A 23,624-nucleotide genomic window follows, 5' to 3' on the forward strand; every position below is an offset into this window, starting at 1 on the left:
ACCATAGCTCGAGGAACAGTTTTCAGCTAAATGTTTGCCACGTTATTACACGGCTGTAGGGAACTTGACTGTACCGTGTGCAGCCACACGCAACACGGACACATTCCGTTTCCCGTGGAAGTACGTAAGCGAACACGATTCTCCCGTCCAAGAGCTTGTGGGAAACGACGAATGTTCCTACAGTGTAGACGTGAACAACGAAGGTCTCGGAGAAGAAATTTTACTGTTGAAAAGATTCGTGAAGGCAATGTTGTGTGCGAGCATTTCTTCTGCGCCTTGTCAGTCCTCTTTGTGAGTGAAGTGTGAGTGACGGCCTCACGGACTGTTCTGCCGTTTGCCTGCTGGCGCCTCACAAGCAGAGAGGCCGCTGACAGCTGTGGCAGGAGCCACGGAGTGGCGGGGAGCGGCGAGCTGCGTCAGCTGCGGCCGCAGGGAGTGGAGTGAGGCGACAGCAGCTGAGTTGACAGGCGTATACACTCTCCACTACCCTTATTTACTCGATGTATGAGTGAAGGTAAGTGTAGTTTTATTACCTGTAGTTGCACGACTTGCGTCACCGCCTCAAATGGTTCAAATGGCTCTGAGCACTATGGGACTCAACTGCTGTGGTCATCAGTCCCCTAGAACTTAGAACTACTTAAACCTACCTAACCTAAGGACATCACACACATCCATGCCCGAGGCAGGATTCGAACCTGCGACCGTAGCAGCAGCGCGGCTCCGGACTGGAGCGCCTAGAACCGCACGGCCACCGCGGCCGGCGTCGTCACCGCCTCAGCTGTGCCGTTGTGACCGATTAGTATGCAGAGTCCTGTGCGACGTTGCGAAATTGCTTTCATGTGCTGAAACTGGGGCCTCGGTGTTCTGTCTCCAATACAACTAGGATTACTTTGCTCGTTGCAATCTTTTACCTCAAGTAGAGACAACAGTACCAGATAGAGGATTTCCTTCACATTTTGTATGCGTGTCATGTTGTGGTGTGATTGTGTTTAGTTAAATGTAAACTGACTGTATGGTTCCAGATGATGGTCGCATTATGTAGTGTGAATACTGCTACTACCATCTCATTGTTGTTCAACACAACAGGTACGGTAGAGTAGAATGTTTGCTGAATATGGAGAAGTAAATTGAGTCTGATATCAGGAGCGAAAATTCTGGTGATAGAAGTGATACAGCGTCAATATCGGTATGTTGCAAATTAGAATAGTCTGATGTAGCACCTTGTAGACTGGTGTGAAATACTTTTCAGCGATCAGATATTATAGAGCAGTTGTGATTGTTCACAGTGAACTGTTGACTTTTGCCAAGTATAGCCTGGAAGTATTACTCGAGACATTTTTCTTGAGAGAAGGATTTTCTGTTGTTACCTGAATTATTTTGCTGTTATCTGGAGTTGTCTGGCTTTTGCTACAACGTTCCTTATGTGTGTGCTGTACGTTACTTGAGGAGGACTGAGATTAGTGAGTCACAATGGGTTTGAGTTTTTTGCATCTTTATTTAAAAACTTATGAATGTTACTCTCGTACAAATTCTTTCAGTTGTTGTTTTTTTGCACAGAGTTCGCTGGACGGGCTGCCTCATGACAGCATCTCCACCAGCCGCCTGTGGTTGCGCCACCTGGCGATGTCCAGCGCTGTCCCCCAAGCACCACGAGCTGTGGCCCCCCTGTCGGCACCCGCGGCGAGCAGCGCAGCCGCCACTTCTGCGCGGCCAAAGTATGCCGCCCAGTGCAGCGGCGTCCACCCAGCGCCATCCCTGGCGTCCACCGCCGCCCCCGCCCCCACCAGCAGCCTCGCCGCCTCGACGTCTCCCCTGTCTGCTGCCCAGTGCAGGGCGGTCCACCCCCACTGCCCGCCCCTCGCCTCCACGTCGGCCCCTGCGGCGATCAGCGCCCTCAGCTCCCCCACTGCCCCCTCCTGAGCCGCCTGGACCAGCCTCCTGCCCCTCTCCTCTGCAGAGAGGCTCCTGCACAAAACACACAAACTGCCACTCTCTGCTACAAACACACAGCACACAGAATGAGGAAAACAGTCACACGAGGAAACAACTGCTGCGAATACAAATCTGTCCTGAAACAAACCTACCGTATTCCCCCTCCCACAGTACAAAACAGTGCGCAATTGTGTGTATGTATTAAATTACAGCAAATCTGTTCTACCCCCCTCATAAGAAAATCTTCATTCATCGTCCATTACAAATAGCATTATACAACCTCTGAAAGAATTTCATTACCACATTTTGTCACACTCATTCCTGCAAGTTGAAAGGTGGCTACACTGAGCCACAGCGCCAGAGATTGCGCCAAAGAGTTTTATTCCGCCGCCTCCACTGGCAGTTCTTGTCGAGATGTGGCAGTAGTCAGTGCTTGCTGAGATGTCGTAGTAAAGAGTTCTTGTCGAGAGGTCGTGGTGGAGTGTGCTTGTTGAGATGTGGTAGTAGCGAGTCGGTGTTGAGATGTTTTAGTAGGGAGTGCTTGTTCCATGTTTAATGCAGTTGTTTGATGGGCTAGACAGCAGATGTTGTTCTAATGGAGATATTGTAATGATTAGAGTGCTTTTCATCAATGTACACTCCTGGAAATGGAAAAAAGAACACATTGACACCGGTGTGTCAGACCCACCATACTCGCTCCGGACACTGCGAGAGGGCTGTACAAGCAATGATCACACGCACGGCACAGCGGACACACCAGGAACCGCGGTGTTGGCCGTCGAATGGCGCTAGCTGCGCAGCATTTGTGCACCGCCGCCGTCAGTGTCAGCCAGTTTGCCGTGGCATACGGAGCTCCATCGCAGTCTTTAACACTGGTAGCATGCCGCGACAGCGTGGACGTGAACCGTATGTGCAGTTGACGGACTTTGAGCGAGGGCGTATAGTGGGCATGCGGGAGGCCGGGTGGACGTACCGCCGAATTGCTCAACACGTGGGGCGTGAGGTCTCCACAGTACATCGATGTTGTCGCCAGTGGTCGGCGGAAGGTGCACGTGCCCGTCGACCTGGGACCGGACCGCAGCGACGCACGGATGCACGCCAAGACCGTAGGATCCTACGCAGTGCCGTAGGGGACCGCACCGCCACTTCCCTGCAAATTAGGGACACTGTTGCTCCTGGGGTATCGGCGAGGACCATTCGCAACCGTCTCCATGAAGCTGGGCTACGGTCCCGCACACCGTTAGGCCGTCTTCCGCTCACGCCCCAACATCGTGCAGCCCGCCTCCAGTAGTGTCGCGACAGGCGTGAATAGAGGGACGAATGGAGACGTGTCGTCTTCAGCGATGAGAGTCGCTTCTGCCTTGGTGCCAATGATGGTCGTATGCGTGTTTGGCGCCGTGCAGGTGAGCGCCACAATCAGGACTGCATACGACCGAGGCACACAGGGCCAACACCCGGCATCATGGTGTGGGGAGCGATCTCCTACACTGGCCGTACACCACTGGTGATCGTCGAGGGGACACTGAATAGTGCACGGTACGTCCAAACCGTCATCGAACCCATCGTTCTACCATTCCTAGACCGGCAAGGGAACTTGCTGTTCCAACAGGACAATGCACGTCCGCATGAATCCCGTGCCACCCAACGTGCTCTAGAAGGTGTAAGTCAACTACCCTGGCCAGCAAGATCTCCGGATCTGTCCCCCATTGAGCATGTTTGGGACTGGATGAAGCGTCGTCTCACGCGGTCTGCACGTCCAGCACGAACGCTGGTCCAACTGAGGCGCCAGGTGGAAATGGCATGGCAAGCCGTTCCACAGGACTACATCCAGCATCTCTACGATCGTCTCCATGGGAGAATAGCAGCCTGCATTGCTGCGAAAGGTGGATATACACTGTACTAGTGCCGACATTGTGCATGCTCTGTTGCCTGTGTCTATGTGCCTGTGGTTCTGTCAGTGTGATCATGTGATGTATCTGACCCCAGGAATGTGTCAATAAAGTTTCCCCTTCCTGGGACAATGAATTCACGGTGTTCTTATTTCAATTTCCACGAGTGTATATGAAGGTAACAAAACTCGCTTTTTTTCTCATTATTTCAATGTCTTGAATAATGCGTCATTACAGGTTCAGTCAACAAATCATCTGGCTTTTCTTGTATTAGAGTGTAATTCTGGTTTTCTTGCGTAATTATAGTATTTCTATTTTCTTTAATTACTTCAGTATGAATGACATTTAAAATTTCTTGTCTTATTGAAGAAGAACTGTGCCAGATGTGTACGTTGAATCACACTTCCACACACAGAACAGCTACACTTGTGCTTTGTTGGCTTCGTAGATTTTATAGTTGCTGGGGACTTAATTAATTGTGTTAACGGAAATTTTCTTTCATTCTTTGTTGTTGTTCTATGCAGTCTTTGCCTGTACAAAATGTTCACTACATGAGCCCACAAGAGAAAACTGCTCTGTGTGATTATCGGTTTACATGCAAACTGACACTTCGATAATGCAAATACCAGAAAACGTGTTATTGTACAATACACAGCCATTACGCTTGCATATTCAAATTTATTGTAATAAATGAAACCTCAGAAAGCAGCATCCTCCTTTAAATGGCACGACAAAAGTTTTCTCACTTCGCTACTATCTGGGAATGCAATCCAGCAAGTAAAGACGAAATATCTCAAGTATGGTTTCAGTCACAAGTAACAAAGAGTGTCCAAGTTGAAACTTGAAATGATCTGCCATAAAGTTTTGTTTCCCGGAGATTCGAACGCAGCACTTAATCGGATGGTTAACTAAGCAGAATGAAACGCCAGAAACCGTCATTTTTAACCAGCAATGAGATGACAAACTGAAACCAGGAGACGAAAGTGTTTTGTGTTATGGGCATTCGAAACCAACACCTATCGACACGGACCTCTAGTCACGTGTAGACGTTATATAATGACTTACTTCATTAGCAGCGAAATGTGCGCATTTCTGTATTGTAAATAAAATTATGAAAATTTTCTGCTGACTAGCAATCGAACCCTGGACACACAGTTGTTGACTTCATACAAAGATACCTCGACTGTGCTATTCTCTTTCACCAGTAGCTAGGAGTGGCATGTTTGAAAGTGACACGAAAGGGACGAAAAGCTGCCCGTCTGACTTGGGACTCGAAACCAGTACCACCATTATTGTTAACAAAGCCCAGAGAATCGGTAAAATCAGAATAATTTCTCACATGTATTTTTCTGAGCTCATGTTGCAACTTAAAGTGACATGCCAGGATTCGAACCCAGGGATGTGTCTCTTGTGAACGTCTTTATGACTTTGCAGACAAGTGGAGACAATGAAGCAGTGGAAATGCATCATCTGAAAGTGATCAAACGTGACGAAAAGGGAGATCTGAGTTCGAATTCCAGTCCATCGTCAATATTTTCCACGTCTCAGGCTCGAATACAGTAAGAGTCAAGTGCGCTGCGGCCTTGTACAGCAATTGGCTCATTGATTTAAAAAAAATATCGCTTAAGAAAGGTGACTGGCGACAGAGTTTCGACCCGGCGTGACTTCCGCCTCTGTCAGGGCCCAACCTGTAGCGACTCTCTTCCAGGCTACCAGAGGTGGGAGAGATGCTGCTTATGCTTGTTAAAAATTATTGCCGGATGTGAGAAAGGAACCCAGACCTTCAGCATATGTAGCAAGAATCATTTCAACTTTTTCTTAACTAGCAACTATTACCACGAATTAAAATTCATGCGAGTTGCGGTATTCGAATCCACTACATGCAGACTAGAAACTCTGCGCCCTTAACCCCTTTTCTGTCATTTAATTTTTTAACCATTCCGAGGTCTGGCCACGACGCCTCCCCCCATACCTGTCACAGAGTCGCTGCGCTATTTTCGCGCATAATTTTTTTATTTTTTTTATTTCTAATTTTTTATTTTATTTTTAGCACTTCATCTGAAAGACCATGTTTGCAGACAAACTAACTGAGCTGAGAGCGACGCCTTCCAAGCTCTGTGTTCACGATGGTCTGGTTTCCGATTTATTTCGCAACATCTTGTAACTCGCCCAATGCCTCGGTTCCCGAGGCCCCTTTGGAAAGCTGGTCTTCTGCCATCCCTGAGCACTGCACGCGCTGGAAGCTCCGTGCTGCGATTCCTGATACAGCGGGTGACGATGAATGTAACGCAGAACAGTAGAAATCAGTGCAGTCGCTTCTGGTTAAAAGGATTTTTCACATACAGAACGAAGTAAAATAAAGTGTCCTAAAAAGTACCACGTGTTCTGTCGTGAGGACCAGCTTTTCCTCCGAGATTCCTTCAACACAAAATAGAGTGCTTCTGACCTACGTATTTCAAATTAGATTTCTGTTTCCTTAAAAATAAATAAGGCAGTAAGAAACACCGTTTAACACAAAAGAGCTTAAGGACGATACATTATGTTGTTCTAGCGTTCACGCCTTTTTCTGTTCACTTTGCACACTGCTCCACGTAACTGTATGCACTGAAGCATGCTGCGGAGTTCCTCTCTCGCAGTTTCCCGCCTCAGCGACGCACGCGCCGCCCCGCGGCCCGCTTGTGGCCGGCGTGCGTGCGGCGACCCACCCAGCGCCCGCCCGCCTCGCTTCCCTCTGCTGGCAGGTGGTGCGTTGTCTGTCCTCTTAGCCAGTTTACAGCATTCCTTCATTCACACGGCACGTCGCTACGATTCAAAACAATTGGAAGGCAAGGTACTGGGAGTAGAGTTCGTGCTATTGTGGCCAACAATTGTCTGATAACTCACCAGATGCCCTTCACTTGAGCGCGTACGAACCTCGCCTGCTGTCAGGTCGTGATTCTCTCACGTGCTGCCGACCACCCAGGTGGACTGCCTCAAGTCTCGCTTCGGTTGCTACTTTCCTGTTTACTGCCCTCTACCGGGTAGTTTTCACACTCGTTGGTAGGTGAGGGTTGCCGATGTTTGTCCAGATGGCCCTCCAGCTGTAGTGCGGCTACTTTTGTACAGTCACGTTTCCGCTTTTGCTTCTCATTAATTCCACGTACATGTTCCTGACTTTTACCATATTCGACGGCCGACTCTGGTTTGAGTATAACTGAGTTGGAATCAAAATTGTTCAAAATGATAAAAGCCATTGGCGACGTGCCGTACATCTGTGGGTGGATTCCAGACAGTGGGAGTAATTTCGTCTGGTAAGTGCGGCGTGAGGGCTGTCTGTGTGTCTTCTTCCGCATATAGTTTGTGACTTTCTCCCAAAGTCGGTGAGGTTTCATCCCCCCCGTTTCCGCCTGAGATGGTAAACGTGTCAAACTTTATCTTAAAAATATTACCACGAGTTAGAAAATGACTCGTAGCTGACAGAAATCTTGCTGCTGTTTCACGTGGTATGGGTAAAACTTGTGCTGTAGAGATGCAGCTCATTCACCAGGAGTGATTCGCTTTTTCAGCACAACGAATTGACGCCTGGTGCAGGGAATGGCAATTTAATCTCAATGTAGACAAGTGTAATGTGCTGCGAATACATAGAAAGAAAGATCCCATATCATTTAGCCACAAAATAGCAGGTCAGCAACTGGAAGCAGATAATTCCATAAATTATCTGGGAGTACGCATTAGGAGTGATTTAAAATGGAATGACCATATGAAATTAATCGCCGGTAGAGCAGATGCCAGACTGAGATTCATTGGAAGAATCCTAAGGAAATGCAATCCGAAAACAAAGGAAGTAGGTTACAGTACGCTTGTTCGCCCACTGCTCGAATACTGCTCAGCAGTGTGGGATCCGTACCAGATAGGGTTGATAGAAGATATAGAGAAGATCCAACGGAGAGCAGCGCGCTTCGTTAGAGGATCATTTAGTAATCGCGAAAGCGTTACGGAGATGACAGATAAACTCTAGTGGAAGACTCTGCAAGAGAGACGCTCAGTAGCTCGGTACGGACTTTTGTTAAAGTTTCAAGAACATAACGTTCACCGAAAAGTCAAGCAGTATATTGCTCCCTCGTACGTATATTTCGCGAAGAGACCGTGAGGATAAAATCAGAGAGATTAGAGCCCTCACAGCTGCATACCGACAATCCTTCTTTACACGAACAACACGAGACTGGAATAGAATTGAGAACCGATACAGGTACTCGAGGTACCCTCCGCCACACACCGTCAGGTGGCTTGCGGAGTATGGATGTAGATGTAGATGTAGACACTATTTGCATTATGACTCAATAACTTTATTTTTAATACTATTCACTTAAAGCGCTTTTCCTTACAGATACGTACATTGGCATCACCAAAAGACAGTGTAACACCGATTACAAAAGATTTTTCATAAGGTTCGAATAACACACTCTTTCCAATCAGAAAAGCAAACAGCACAAGAAAATCTTATCAATGACCAAAGAGAAAGCATTCAAAACGCTGTTAAGGAAAATGAAGCAATCGAATGAATACAGTACAAGTTCCATAACGTTAGATAATGTGGGAGACTACATTCCTGATGATAACGCATTTCTTATATTTAGCTAGCGTGTTCAATAAACCAACAAAACAACCAATGAGGTATACGCTGTACGAACACAAAGGAATTGCAACTTACCAAGCTAACCTTACAATAAAAATATACTACAATAAAACAATGTTCCCATAGCACAAGCGCCCATAAATAGTCATGAGTTGGCGAGATATTGTGCCTTCCTGTGCAAAAGCAGGCTGTGACTAAGTGCAGCCCACAGTCATAATGAAGTTGCGTTGCAGAACTGCCACGGAAGTATGTGTGGAAAAGTAGCAGTGTGTGCAGGCATATAACGAAATCAAGTTAACAGGTTATTCAGTGCCCCAACTAAATCTCTACACTTTTTTCTGCATAAAAATTATCTCTGTACAAGACGAAACAGCAGCAACTACGTTTTCAAATCGTTAAGTTTTCACTTTTAGACCTACAGTACACTGAATCAAGACAGGAAAAAAACTTACGTGGAGACGTTTTCTAAGAACTTCTTAACTGGTTGTGGGTCTGCCTGAGGAACACTTTGTTACAGAAGAAATAAAAAATTCTTTCCAGCGAGATTTCAGCCTACATCTAACACAGTCAGCCCTTTGAAGGGTTAATGCTTCACCCCCGAGCTATCGGAGAACCATCACATGTAGCTCGCTCCTTGACCCCATGGGGGTCAAGTTGGATAATTTTCGGTGTAAAAGGTTAAAGTGGCTGTAGTTTCAGCTTGGAACGAGCTTTCTGCATTCGAAAACATAAATCTTCTAATCTATACCATCCCTTATTTAACGACCATTTAGAATGTTCAATGGTAACGACAGGACAATATCAAGTAAATGCGTCAGGACGATTCTCTGCCACTCCAGGAACTAAGTCTGAGGTCACAGTGTTGAAATGAGATCAGTCGGAAATTTGAGGAAAGTAAAAGTAGGATGACTGCAGGAAGAATTAGAAGAAATCGAAAAGGAAAGGAACATAGGAAGGAAGCATTCAGCACATGCGAAAGTTGGAACAACCTTCAGTGAAATTAAATGCAAGGATGACTACACAAAGAGTGCGTTAAACGGCAAGAGAGAGCAGGTGGCAGAACATAGTACGTTAAAGACCTCTTTGAGTGGGAGGAACTAACAGATAACGTGACAGAAGAAGAGATGGAAGCCGAATTGGAAAACGTGGGGGACTGGCCATTACACTCATAATTTCACAAAGCTCTGGAAAAATTGCACACAAACAAGGTGGAACGGTTAGTTAACATTCCCTTGGAACTTACATGATCATTTGGGAAGGTGAAAATCAAACGACAATTCAGTTTTGTCTGTAGGATCCATGAGACAGGAGTCGTAACAACAGACTGCTTTCGCCCAGTGAGCTAAACAGCTCATTAATCCAAATTACTAACAAGAATAATTATAACACGCAGAAGAATCGAAGGTAAAACTGAGGATCTGTTCGAGGACGCTAAATTTGGAGTAAAGGATCGAGAGAGGCCAATCAGACCTTCGACCTGATAGTGGAAGGAATGTGTAAGAAAAATGGAGATCTTTATTGGATTTGTAGATCTTTAAATGACGTTTGACAATGTGAAATAGTGAAAGTGTGCGAAACTTTAAAAAAAATAGGTATAAGACATAGGGAACAGCAGATAACACAGGATATGTACAGTAATCAGGAAGGATTGGTGCTTTGATTAAAGATGGTGAAAGACAGCGATGCTGGTAGTCTCCACAAATATTCAGTCTGAACACTAAAGAATCGTTGGTGGAACTGAAGAAACTTGCAGGAATTTAATTAAAACTGAGGGTAAATAGCATTTCATTGATAAAATTTCCTGGCGATATTTCTTTCACTGAAAGTGAGAAAGAATCACTGGAGTTGGTGAATGTAATAAATAGTCGAATGATCACTGAGTTAGGATTAATGAACAGAAGAAAGAGGAAAGTATTGAGGAGTGGCGGAAATAACATTGATGGCAAAGTTTACATCAGAATTAAGGACCACGAAGCTGACAAATTGCAGGGATTCTGCTATGTGCGAAGCGTATTTACACTTAGGGGCAAGGCGAGGTTGTTATAAAAAGTTATCTAGCACATGAAAACAGGACATTCCTCGCAAAACAAGGCTACTGGTACAAAAGACAGTCCTTAACTGGGGAAGAAACCTCTGAATGTATGTTTGTAACAAAGTACTGTATGAAAATGAATCGTGGATTACGGGAAAAAACGAGAAGGAAATCGAAGCATCCTAAATCGGTGCTATTGGAGGATGTTGAAATTAGGTGAACTCATACCAGAGGAACCCTGAAACGTCCCTCCAGAATAGGTGAGGATAACAATATGTGGTAAACCGTGACATGTACAAGGGTCAGCGTAATAGGTTACATGTGAAGTCATCAGAGGTCAACTGTCATGGTGCTAGAGGTAGCTGTAGAGGGTAAAACCTGTAGGGCAGGACAGAGATAGGAGCGCACAGCACAAGTAAGTGTGGACTCTGGGCGGTCACAGCAGTCTAAAGTTGTTGTTCAGACAGACAGAAACATGGTCAACAGCAGGCAGAGTTTCTGCTTCGCATGTGTGTTGTTACTGGGACTGGCTGTTACTCCACACTGCGGCGGGTCGACCAAAGTCGTCCACACCCTGACGAGCTGACGCTCTGCCGACATTTGCTTCTCTTTGCTGCTTGACGAGCATACTTGTTGTTATTAGGGGAAATTTTATGGCAAATAATTGTTTTTCTTTTTGTCCTGTCTCAGTGCTGCCAACCACCCCAAATGGTCTCACAAACATGTGTTTATCTGACCCCTGCTACACCACTCCAATATGCCAAGAGTGCTGGACGTTTACCTCTTTTGACATAGAGAGTCACACATTCAGTGCAATCACAGTCGCTCCCTGCCACCAGATTTTCTGTGTATGACGTTGGCGTATGTGCCTGAATTATCGCTGACATTCGCTGCATGAGAATAAATCACTGAACTGTTAACAATAACTCACTATTTTCCCTACCAACCTAATCTTAATGACTCTCTCTCTCACGATACAACCTCCTATCATGTCGACACAGCCCCATTATTCATCTGACTGTATTGTTCTGATTTTAGTGCCAGTTTGCTTAGCTGACCGTCATTAACTCTAGACTCTGCATTTACACTTTGCTTTTCGGTATTTAAATCTTATCTACTACAAAATGGTCGTGTGTGTGTGTGTGTGTGTGTGTGTATGGTGAGAACTCACCGCAAGTGAGAGACAGTGGCGTCATCGGGTGCAGGAGTCGTGGGCGGTGCAGCAGCAGCAGCAGCAGGAGTCTGGCGGGTTGTGCCGGCAGTGGTGGTGGTGGAGGTGGTGGCGGCGGTGGTGGTGGTGGTGGTGGTGCGCCTCAGCTGTGCAGCGGCTCGTGGGCTGCACACAGAGAGAGAGAGAGGCACAGTGTGAGCAGGCGTGTCCTCGTGGGGTCCTGGGGATGGCCCACTGCAGCGCGCACACACACTCATACACGCCAACAACAGGAGTAGCGGTCCAGTAAATACAAATGAATTACCAGTGCGGTAATCACATTCATTTGCACCACCTGAGTTCCCCACAGCAGTTGCTCACCGTACCACACAACAGGAAGTTCAAAATCAAGCATGAAGAAAATGTACATACAGTGCCTGACACCTACACGAAACTTAATTAAAGAGCCACTTGCGGGCCAGCTCTGGTACTATCGTTCTCAAAGGTATCCGAATGATCTGAACTGGATTGTGCCTCTTTGTACGTGACCCACATAACTTGACTACCTCGCATTTCATGTGCACCGTTTTAGATATTGTCGTTTTACTATACATAATAAACGTCCTAGGACTGGTTGGTTACCAATCCCTGAAGTGTGGCATCTGAGACCAGTACAGACCACAGTATGTGCTTCAGGTAGAGGCATTTGTACGCCTGCCTGTCTGTATAGCTGTTGTAATGGTAACAGGCAGTCAAATGTTAAGGACAAGTAGCACTTCCAAAATTTGAAAAATATCATGATTAACACTTTGAGCTAATTCTCAATTTCCTTATTTAACAACCACTTTTGAAACATGTATGACTTGAAGGACAGCAGCTCCAGAAAAAATTTCAAGACATTTGGCTTACCATGTGCAGTCATTACTGAACAGTCCTCTGTGGGACTTGCGCAGCTGGCTCTGTCCACACCGCTCCCTGTGTGAGAGACCCCCTGCTCTGTGTGGCGGGATTACACTCTCTGTTCTGTGATATTTGTATGACTGATTCAGCGCCTCAGCGTCTCTGGCTATCAAGAAGGTTAAGGGGGAAGGTGGTGGTGTGTATTTGGTGTATAAGACAGACCTGGAAGAATTGGAAAGTTCCATCTGCATTATATCGTTCCCAGATAGAGAATCCGATGAATTGCAAGAGGTACGCACGAGCAGACGTAGGGTCACTTAGTTATGGTGGTGAACAAACTGAAAAGAACTGTCAGGAGCAATCAACGTGCAGATAAGTGGGATACTGAAGAGCTGACGAATGGAATGGGTTCTTCAACTTCTGTGAGACTGTAGATAACGCGATAATGAATGTCTCAGCTGGAATTTCAGCAGCTGGTGTCACTGACAACGCGAAACACGAAAATTGAACAGAGAAATGTTGGAGCAAGGAAGGCAACTCTGAAGAAATCTGAGCAAACGAAAAAAATACATAAAATGATTGATGAAAGACAGAAGTACTAAAATAGTCAGGGAAAGCCAGGAATAAAGTATTACAGGTCGCTAAAGAATGTAATTCTAAGTTCGACGGACGATGAAGTAGAATGACTGCAATAAGTTTCAGGTAAATAAATAAAAAGTGATCGTAGGATGCACATATTCAGCACATAGAAAAGCCTAAAGATCCTTCAGTGAAATTAAATGCAAGGATGACAACACCAATACCTATCCTTCCAGATGTCAGACTCTCAGATCAGTGCCAAAAGCTGTTATGTCGATGGAGTATGAACCGAAACAGGGCATGTGTAAACGGTAGTTAAATCACGAGAGCTACTGAGCACGGAAAGAGCGCATCTGTGAGTAACTGCATCCTAGATCTCGTGTGGATGAGAGGGTATAACGTTCAAATATCACTAGTGACAACCGTGTTGGCGCGAAGCTGTTACATGGGACAACATTTTCCTGACGTGTACAAAGACTTTCCGGAGTTTGTAGCAATGTTCCTTTGACAGTCTGCTTTTTCTGCTTCGTTAGTGGAACATCATGTACTTATCATTGATCTTATTATGTTGTCTATTATTGATTATTGTTATTGCTGTTATTTCCACATGTGCGATGCAACTGTTTCTTTATTTTTCTGTTCCGGTTGTACATTCTGTGAAACTACTAAAGCACTCTGCAGCTTTACTGCTTTCAGTGAAACGAACCGAAAGCGGACCACCAAGAGAACATTGCTGTGAACTCCAAACAGCCATTTTACATGTCATGAGCACGTCCAGTATTAGAATCAGAATATAAGAGAGCTTTGGAAGGCTTAAGATCCAATAACGCAGATCATATACATAAAATTCCATCATAATTTCTAAAATCATTGGGAGAAATGGCAACAAAACGACTATTGACGTTGGTGTGTAGAGTGTATGTGTCTTAGGACTTCGGAAAAATACCATCAACCCAATACAAAGACTGTTAGAGCTGACAAGTGCGACAATTACCACACAATCAGCTCAGCAGCTCATGCATCCAAGTTCCTGACAAGAATAGTATACAGAAGAATGGAAAAGAAAATTGAGGATGTGCTAGATGACAATTAGTTTGGCTTTAGAAAAGGTAGAGGCACTAGAGAGGCAATTTTGACATTGTGGTTGACAATGGAAGCAAGACTAAAGAAAAATCAAGACACGTTCATAGGATTTGATGACTTGGACAAAGTGTTCGACAATGTAAAGTGGTGCAAGGTGTTAGAAATTCTGAGAAAAATAGGGCTAAGCTATAGCTAGAGATGTGTGGTATACAATATGTACAAGAGCCAAGAAGGAATAATAAGAGTGAACGACCAAGAACAAAGTGCTTGGATTAAAAAGAGTGTAAGGTGGGGATGTAGTCTTCCACCCTACTGTTCAATCTGTACAAAGAAGAAGCAATGAAATAAATGAAAGGATTAGGAGTGAAATTAAAATTCAAGATGAAAGGATATCAAGGATATGATATGCTGCTGACATTCCTATCCTCAGTGAAACTGAATTAGCATCAGGATTGATGGTCATGAAGCAGATGAAGTTAAAGAATTCTCCTACCTGGGCAGCAAAATAACCAAAGACGGATGGATGAAGGAGGACATCAAAAGCACACTAGCCCTGACCAAGAGAATTCTACTGATATAAAACATAGGCATTAATTTGCGAAAGAAATTTCTAAGAATGTACATATGGAGTACAGGACTGTATGGTACTGAAACATGGACTGTGGGAAAACTGGAATAGAGACTCTAAGCATTTGAGCTGTGGTGCTACTGGCGGATGTTGAAAATTATGTGGACTGACAAGGTAAGGAATGAAGTCATTCTGTGTAGAATCGGAGAGGAAAGGAATATATGGAAAACACTGACAACGTGAAGGGGCAGAACGATAGCACATCTGCTAAGAAATTGGCGAATGACTTACATGGTAGCAGAGGGAGTTACAGAGGCCAAGGACTGCAGAGAAAGACAGAGACTGGGATACATACAGCGAATAATTGAGGACATAGGTTGCAAGTGCTACTCTGTCATGAAGAGATTGTTGGCACAAGAGAGGAATTAGTGATGGACCGCATCAAACCAGTTAGAAGACTGATGACCCAAAAAAAAGCGCGTCGTCCCGTATAGCACTTTCACACATAATACGGTACAAATGTAGGGTCGTTTGGTTGTGAACCCATGATCTTTGATACAGCAATCTTAGGCTCTATCAACTTCCACATGAAAGCAACATACGTTACACACTCACTGTTAGGCTTGTGAAGTGCTCTGTAGTCCTGGTGTTACTTTTAATTAACGTTTATTATCGACCTGCAACTTTTGGTACTGATCTGTCTGACATCTGCAGGTTTGGGTGTAAGAGGTTAGAAAAGAATCCCGCTGCTAAGTGCAGGGGGGGGGGGGGAAGAAAGAGAGAGAGAGGGGGGGAGGGGTCGGGAGAGAAAGGGATGGCTGACAAAAGTACACTGAGAATCTCCATGAGGAGAGGGACTATTGGATGACATGATGGAAGGGAAATTGAAAGTCGAGCTGGAAAACATAGCGGATTGGCCATTAGACACAGAGTTTAATAAAGCTCTGGACGATTTGTGCAAAAACAAAGCGAATGGTTACATAACATTCACTTGCAGTTTATATGATGCTTGCAGAAGGCTGCAATGAAACAACTATTCAAATTCATCTGTAGAATCTATGGGACTATAGACATAGCAACAAATTTACAGAAAAATATCATCTACACACTCCACATGCGAGTAAGAACCACTAAATACGAACGATTTCGCACAATGAGCTAAATAGCTTATGAATCCTAATTGCTGACACGATTAATATGTACAAGAAAGTAAGTTTGGATTTAACAAAGGTAAAAGCACCAGAGAGATAGATCTAATCTTACACTTCAAAAGAGAAGCAAAGTTTAAAGAAAATCACGCAGCCTTCATTGCATTAGGCCACCTTTAAAAAGATTGACAATGTAAAGTAATGCGACATGTGTGAAATCTCAAAAAATACGAGTGAGATATAGAGTACAAGCAGATTACATAAATTACTATATGCACAATAATCAACACGGAACAGCAAAAACTGAATGAAGGAATACTGTCATTAAAAAGATGCAAAACAGGGACTGAATTAGTATCGCCAAGGGTTCAGTTTGAACATCAAGGAATCGTTCGCGGAATTGAATAAACTTCCAAGAATTTAATTAAAATTGAGGGTGAAGGTATTTCATTGATAAAATTCACTGGTGTTATTACCATGTTCACTGAAAGCGAGAAAGAAGTACCCAAGTGGTTGAATGCAATAAACAGTTGGATGAGCACAGAATTATGATTTAAACTAAAGAAAGACGGAAATATTGGTGAGTAACAGAAATAACATCAGTGTCAAACTTAATGTCAAAATTAGGGACCACAAAGTAAATGAACTTAAGTGATTCTGCTACCTGGGAAGCCAATTTACACTGAGGGACAGAGCGAGATTGTTATATGAAGTAATTTAACAAAGGAAAACAGATCATTCCAGGCAAAACAAGGCTACTGCTGCCAAAGATAGGCCTCAATTTTGTGATAGAGTATCTGAAAATGTACATTTGGAGCACAGTATTGTATGAAAATGAATAATGGATTATGGGAGATACAGGAAGACAAGTGACTTGGAGCATTCAAATTGGGATGCAATAAAAGGATGTTGAGAATTAGGTGAATTGATAAGAAAGGAACTGTGCAAAGTGGGGTATATCTGAAGACATCAGGGAATAACTGCCATGGTACTGGTGGAAGCAGCAGAGAGTAAAAACTGTAGACAAAGACAAAGATTGTACTACATCCAACAAATAACTGAAGACTTTGGATGCAAATGCTGCTCTGTGGTGAAGAGTCCGACCCGGCACCCCCTCTTCCCAGAAATAAATGATGGGATCTCAGCCCTCTATGTGTGTTGACAGACAGAAATATGATCTACAGTTGGCAGAGTTCCTGCTTTGCATGTCTGTTGTTACTTTGACTACCTGTTATAGCAAAATAAAGTGGTACAATCATGTTGGTCCAAACCCTGAGGAGCTTAGGCTTAAGAGACCACCTCTGCCGACTACTGATTTTGTTTTGATTCTTGAACGGAGTAATTCTTGTTACTTGAACAAGTTTAATCCAGGGGTCTAGGATCCTTTCTCCTCTTTTGTTTGTACCAACGACCCTAAATTGTCTCATAAATAAATCTGTCTTTACTCGTCCCCTGCTACTGCATTCCAATACACCATGATTTTTAGATGTTTATGTCTCTTTACATACAGTGTTATGCATCAAGTGCTCTCATAATCCCTCTCTGTGACTGGATTTTCCGTGTGTGACGTCGCCTTACATGTCAGAGTTATTGTTGGATTGGTTTACTGGTTCTGATGGGAATATATCACTGAAATGTTCACAATAGATCACTGCTTTCACTACCAAACCATTTTTAATTGACCTTCCTCTCATAATACAACTTCCTCATTCTGTGGATACTGCCCCATTATTCATCTGACCATATATTATGATTTTCTTTCCATTTCATTTTCCTGACCCTCACTGAATCTAGACTGATCCTTTACATTTCCTTTCTCTGTTTTTCTACCTTCTGTACAATGTAGTGCTAATAAGAGCGTGCATGTGTGTGTAGTGAGGGAACTCACCGCATGCGAGAGACAGTGGCTTCTCCAGCTGGAGGAGATGTGGGAAGTGCATCTGCAGCAGGTGTCTGGCGGGGTGCGTTGGCAGTGGTGGCGGTGGCGGTGGCGGTGGTGGCGTCAGTGGTGGTGGTGGCGGTGGCGGTAGTGGCGGTGACGGCTGGTGCGCTGCACATACAGAGAGAGCAGAGTGTGAGCTGGCTGGCGTATCCATGTGAGGATGTGGGGGTGGCTCACTACAGCCAGCCCTGCTGAGGGACCGTGCACACACTGGCAGCTGGCAGACGGCAGGTGCCGAACGCTGCGATAGCGGTCCAGTTAATACAAATGAATTGCTGTTGAGTTGATGACATTCTGATTCACGCCTGAGCTCCCTACAGCAGTTGATCACAACACCATACAACAGGTAGAAATCTTGAAATGACATTCCATAAAGTTTTGCATTGGATGCCAATTTGAACCCAGAACCTAATAGAATTCTTAACGATTTGCTAGGATTTGCTTCCAGCACCTATCATTGTTTTATAGCTACAAATACTCGTTAAACACCGTTTTAGAATGCTTATAACCTTCAAATGTATAACATTGAATACATCACTGCATAAACAGTTTATACCTTCAAATAAAAATGACAATAGATAAACGAACTTATAGCAACCTGTGTAACAACACATCGAACAATATCTCTACCATTTTATGCATGAATCTACTTGTTTCACTTAATTATGCCCTTTAAGGCTATATGCATCAATGTTGAATGTTATGTGAGAAAGAGTATGCACTTTACTATGCAGTAGCATGATACTGTTTTTACGCCTGCACTACATAGGCTCCATTTGCTGAAGACATGCATCGTCTTTGCCAAGATCAATGGTGTGAATAATAAAAGAATAATAATGAATGACCTCCTCCAAAAACTGTTATATTGGATAAACAAAGTTGCTTTGTAGCTTAATACCACCTCATGGTGAAAAATAAATTCCTTTTGAAATTGTAATAAAAGCACAACACTTTCAGAATAACAATGGACTCAGTGTCTGAACAGAATAATGACTGTGTACGAATGACGTCCTTATAAACCAAATACATCTCTTCTTTTAGTAAAATTATAAACCTCTAGCACAAAAATAAAGCACTACAAAATAATTAACTGCTTTGACACAATGACACATACGGCAGCTATAAATGCGACAACACTATTTGGAGAACTTTCTGGAAATTCGATTGATACTTGTCGCCGAGTTAATTTTGTATGATCGAGTGTTAGTGTAACCATAGACTCGTACAAAGTCACAGCTGCTCAGTTAGGGGCCAACACTTCCTACAGAAATTTCTGCATCATTCCATAATGCCAATAGTGCAGCTGACCGTTATTTATTTCAGCGATTACAAAATCAAGTCGAAATTATACATTTCACAGCGCAGGTATTTGAGGTTAAGATGTTCCAAATGTTGCTGCTGAGCCGGGGAGCTGGGAGTTTAACACAGATATCCCTTTCCGCAGTTTTTGACCCTTTTTGGACTATGCAGTTTCATCGTTTTGTTGCTTCCCCAACATTACCAACTCTTCAGGTTTTCCAAGAAAAGTGCAAGTCTGGTTTTAAATAGTGGGCAGGTGTAAAAATTTTCATCGGGTCACTTCAAGTTGTAGCATTTGCATTGCGAATCGTAGGTGAAAGGCAATAATAATTTTTTTACATCTCTACATGCATTGTCAACAGATTGGTGCCGGTTTCGACTATCAGTCGGGCACAGAAGTTTTTATCACATAATTTCAGGTTTATAAATTCCACTTCTAATTACTGGTGCAAAACTATTTGACAGTCAACATGTCTTCATGTGTAGTCAACAGCGGTGATAGTATGTACGGGGTTAGAATCCCAGTCAGCACAGAACTTTTCCTCGTGTAATTTCTAGTTCTGGCACGAGCATATCTCGCTAGTGGTGAAACAATCCAACTGGACAGCCACAGCACTCTTCTGGTTGTGAAGGATATCTTAATTTAATTAACAGGATACTCCGATCATCAGTCTTCAAAGCATGTGTTAAAGACTGGGTTTTGGGAGGTACATATAATGAAAAGGTCGACAGCGCGTTTCGACCTGAGCCAGAGAAGAAATTCAGTACAGTGGGAAGTGTGGGAAGGTGAGAGGGTGTGGCAACGCGAAATTTACTTGGCCTAACAGAGTTACCATATAAATCTAAATTTCATCCAAGAAACACAATTAACAGAAACTGAAGTATTTTTCAAACGAGCCACCTCACTTTATAAGCACACACAAAATGATGAGTCGCTCAAAGTAAGCTGTGTCATTTCCCCATGATGGAAAACAAACTGTGTGTGTGTGTGTGTGTGTGTGTGTGTGTGTGTGTGTGTGTGTGTGTGTGTGTGTGTGGGTGGGTGGGTGGGTGGGTGGGTGGGTGGGGGCTGGGGCTGTGCTCAATGTTTGTGACTGATGATATTGTGGTCTGTAAGCTGTGCTGTGAACTCACTACTGAAACAAAGTGAAGTTTGTCCTCCACATACAGGAGACATGTATGGTAAATTCTGTGAGAAACTTATGTCTACAAGGTCCTGGCATGGATACAAGGAGAGGAGGATAAACATGACGTAATGAGACATCTTCCCCAAAAAATGCAAAAGCACTGTATTATTGAAGTAAAAAATTATTCTGCTTATATGCAACACTTTTATACATCTTATTTTAATTATTATTAAAATCCTAGGCGTCTGTGATGTATAAAATTTGAGTGTGAGGGGCAATGGGGGGAGAAGAGGAGAATTATACAGCAAAAGACCGTGGTAGCCCCAGAAAGGAAGAGGATATCTCTGTCTGCAACTGACGCCCATAGCGTGTGCAGTATGCGGCAGTGAACTAGGTGAAGATCAGGAATTACAAGGATCTAATATACATCAAGAGAATTTGTAAAATGTACACAAGGATTACTGTCAGTAAAAAGATTACTGTTAACAAAAACTTTCTCAAACTTAAGACCTTGTGTCATTCCCATAGTGTGAAAAAGGAGTTTGGAGTAATGTAGGAAAATATATTTAGGTGCGATGTATTAATTTTTTTTTTCAAGAACATAACTAAAGATTGTAATATGATCGATGTTTCAAACATGAATTATCATGTTGATGTCTATTGAACAAAAGAGAAACACATTGAATGATTTACAGTATAGGCTATAAGTTTATTGCAGTTGTTTGAGGGAATGCATTTAGCGTCACCTCAAACACAAGCTTACCAGTATGTCAAATACCACACAAAATATTACCTAAGTATTAGAATACAGCTGCAAAATAAATGACCGGTTTATCAGTGTTAATGGCTACTAGACTTGTATGGACATATGTAACTGTAAGACGGTGCAGAAAAAAGGGAATTTTGGTCTCAGAAACTGTTTCACGTTCTGACTATAAGAGGTGGAATAGCAGCAGTAAGAGATGGGGTAGATAATATCATAGGTAGTGCCACAGTGGAATGCCAGTCTGTGGTGTTCACTGGGTGCCTATAGAAATCCATAGAGCAATTGAAACAGGCGGAGAAGCGTGGGGTACTTCTTCATCAAAGACACAGTAGAGCATGGCACTAAAGGGAATGTCTCCAAGTATTGTATGAGCTTCATATAGCGGCTGAATAGAGAGGAGAAGGAAGTGAGGTGGGAAGACTCAATTATATGGGACCAGCCAGAACCGTCGCGAGGACTGGTTTGTGTTCCTGTGAGGTGGTCCCAGGCTGTGAGAGGTGTGAGCAGCCATACACTGGAGCACCGATGCTTACTTCACCAGGTTTTCTGATCATCTTCCATACAAGACCGGACAGCGAACCATTATTCTGTCATATAATGTTCCTTTAGAGCAATTCAAAATCTTCCATGTACTGCCTGGATTTGGAGAGAACAAATAATTATGTTGGGGAGGTCACTGGCATATGGCTTGCATGAAGAAAGAAAGTGACAGAGAACGAAGCTGTGGTACTGAGGTGTGAACAGCGATTACTCTGATATTCTCCTTTACTACACGAAGAAAATTCCGCAGATCAACATCAGCTGTCGAAAACTGTAAATATGTTGCCACCCTCCTCGAACCGTTAAGCTTCCTTGCTCGAGGTGTCGGCCAGAAGTGACGTACTCGGTCGTCGTCTTCATGCAGCGTGACACTATTCAGAGGTGTCTCATTGTCATCAGCCACAGAGGCACTGAACAACTTTAAACGCTGCTCTATGCGAACAGCCTTACAGCGACCCTAAGGGCTGCCGGCTGCAAACTACACACATCACTGTGTTTGAGGCCGGGTTGGGCAGTACAGCTTTGTGTGCACAGCAGAATGCGTCATGCTGCGCTCACACAGTGAATGTATCCTATTCTCCTGACACTTGATGCCAAAACCTAAAGAACAACTTTTCCTGCACGTGTAGTTCGACAGATAAATGTCTACAAATTGGTTGTCTGATGATTTTTGCTGGGAAACATACCTGTTAATGAAGTGGACTCAGCTTAGGGATTCAGCTAACCTGATACAAGAGGACACTGATAGCATCGTGAGCTAGCAGGAAATGACAGTCTATGGTGGTGTATCTTACAGCAGTGACACATCTAAGGAAATTCAGCGGCAAAAATTATAGTCATGGAAACACACACACACACACACGCACACGCACTCACACACACATCCAGAACTGAGGGACACGTATGAGTGGGTTGTCTCGCCCTTACCTGCTTTGTGGTGGTGGATCGTACAGCAACCGGCTCACTTTGACCAAGTCTTCCGGCTGCTTCCGCATCGCATCTGCCCACCCCTGAGTGGCCATCACCTCGTGGGTGCGTGCCTTAATAAATTCGATGGCGGCTCGCCTGAGGTCACTGCAGGAGTGGCGGACTGCGAGGACGGCCGCGGCCGCCGCGTTCTCGACGGTCAGCTGAGCGGCCACCTGCCGCTCGCACTCCGCCTTCAGCCGCGACACCCCGTATTTATCCGCTGCGGCCAGCAGCTGGGGGGCCGCGCCGGGCAGCTGGGGGGCCCGCAGGGTGTACAGGTAGGAGACCAGCTGCCTGAGCACCGGGCCCCCCACGTCCGGGATGCTCACCGCGCCGCTGCTGGCCTCGAGGGTGTCGTGGGCGAACATGGCGGCGAACACAGGGCTCCTGTCCGCCAGGACGGCCCTGTGCGCCAACAGCCGCGTGTCGCCCGCCGTCAGCGTCACCACGGCGCCGTCCCCGGCGTCCAGCAGGTCCCCCAGGTCCACGGCCGTCATCTCCGTGATGTCCTTAACTGCTTCCATTGCGGACGATTCTGAAACACTGCATCACCGGGCAGCCCTTTCAGCTTACAGGTGACTATCGATACTTCTGCAAGTGACAGGCACACCGGTCTCGAGTGACGGTTCCTAAAAAGTGGTCCATCACCAGCCAGTGGCAGTATCGTCATATCCTTGCTGTGTCAGACTGATGCCATTGCTGAATAGCCACATACCTTTAATAATACGTTTCTAAATAGTTACGGTTTTCTTTCAGCACATTTTATTTGCGCGACAAGCTCCATAAGGGGGGGGGGAGGCTTCATTTCCATAATTTTTTCTACACAACGATTTTACTTGAACCGGCAATCGTTAGAAGTGGACATCTACCAAAATACTAAGAAGGTTGTAAAGAACTATAGCAGTACTTTATTCAACTAGATATTCTCTTCACTTCTTTCCTTCAAGGAAACGACATTATTTTATGGCTGGAATCTACATTATTCGTTATTTAACCAATAATTGTGCATGTAGCCTTGCAGGAGTTGTTTCACACAGGTCTACTGCAACCTGGAGGGTGCTTCTGGGAAACATTGCCTATGAGAA

The 23,624-nt window shown here is 44.4% G+C and overlaps 1 protein-coding gene across 1 annotated transcript in view; it reads right to left on the bottom strand.

The window, feature by feature from the left end:
• Nucleotides 1-1,577: 1,577 nt before the first annotated feature.
• LOC126108183 (integumentary mucin C.1-like) overlaps nt 1,578-23,624 on the bottom strand; it is a 29,699-nt gene continuing 7,652 nt past the window's right edge. Inside the window, exons 2-6 of the mRNA XM_049913423.1 lie at nt 22,498-23,082; nt 17,785-17,946; nt 11,640-11,804; nt 1,856-1,965; nt 1,578-1,702 (exon numbers count right to left, since the gene is read on the bottom strand). Coding sequence (XP_049769380.1) covers nt 1,578-1,702; nt 1,856-1,965; nt 11,640-11,804; nt 17,785-17,946; nt 22,498-23,063 — 1,128 coding nt within the window. The 5' untranslated portion in view covers nt 23,064-23,082. The remainder of the gene's footprint in view (nt 1,703-1,855; nt 1,966-11,639; nt 11,805-17,784; nt 17,947-22,497; nt 23,083-23,624) is intronic.

Source organism: Schistocerca cancellata, chromosome 11, assembly GCF_023864275.1.
Source record: "Schistocerca cancellata isolate TAMUIC-IGC-003103 chromosome 11, iqSchCanc2.1, whole genome shotgun sequence".
NCBI lineage: Eukaryota > Metazoa > Arthropoda > Insecta > Orthoptera > Acrididae > Schistocerca > Schistocerca cancellata.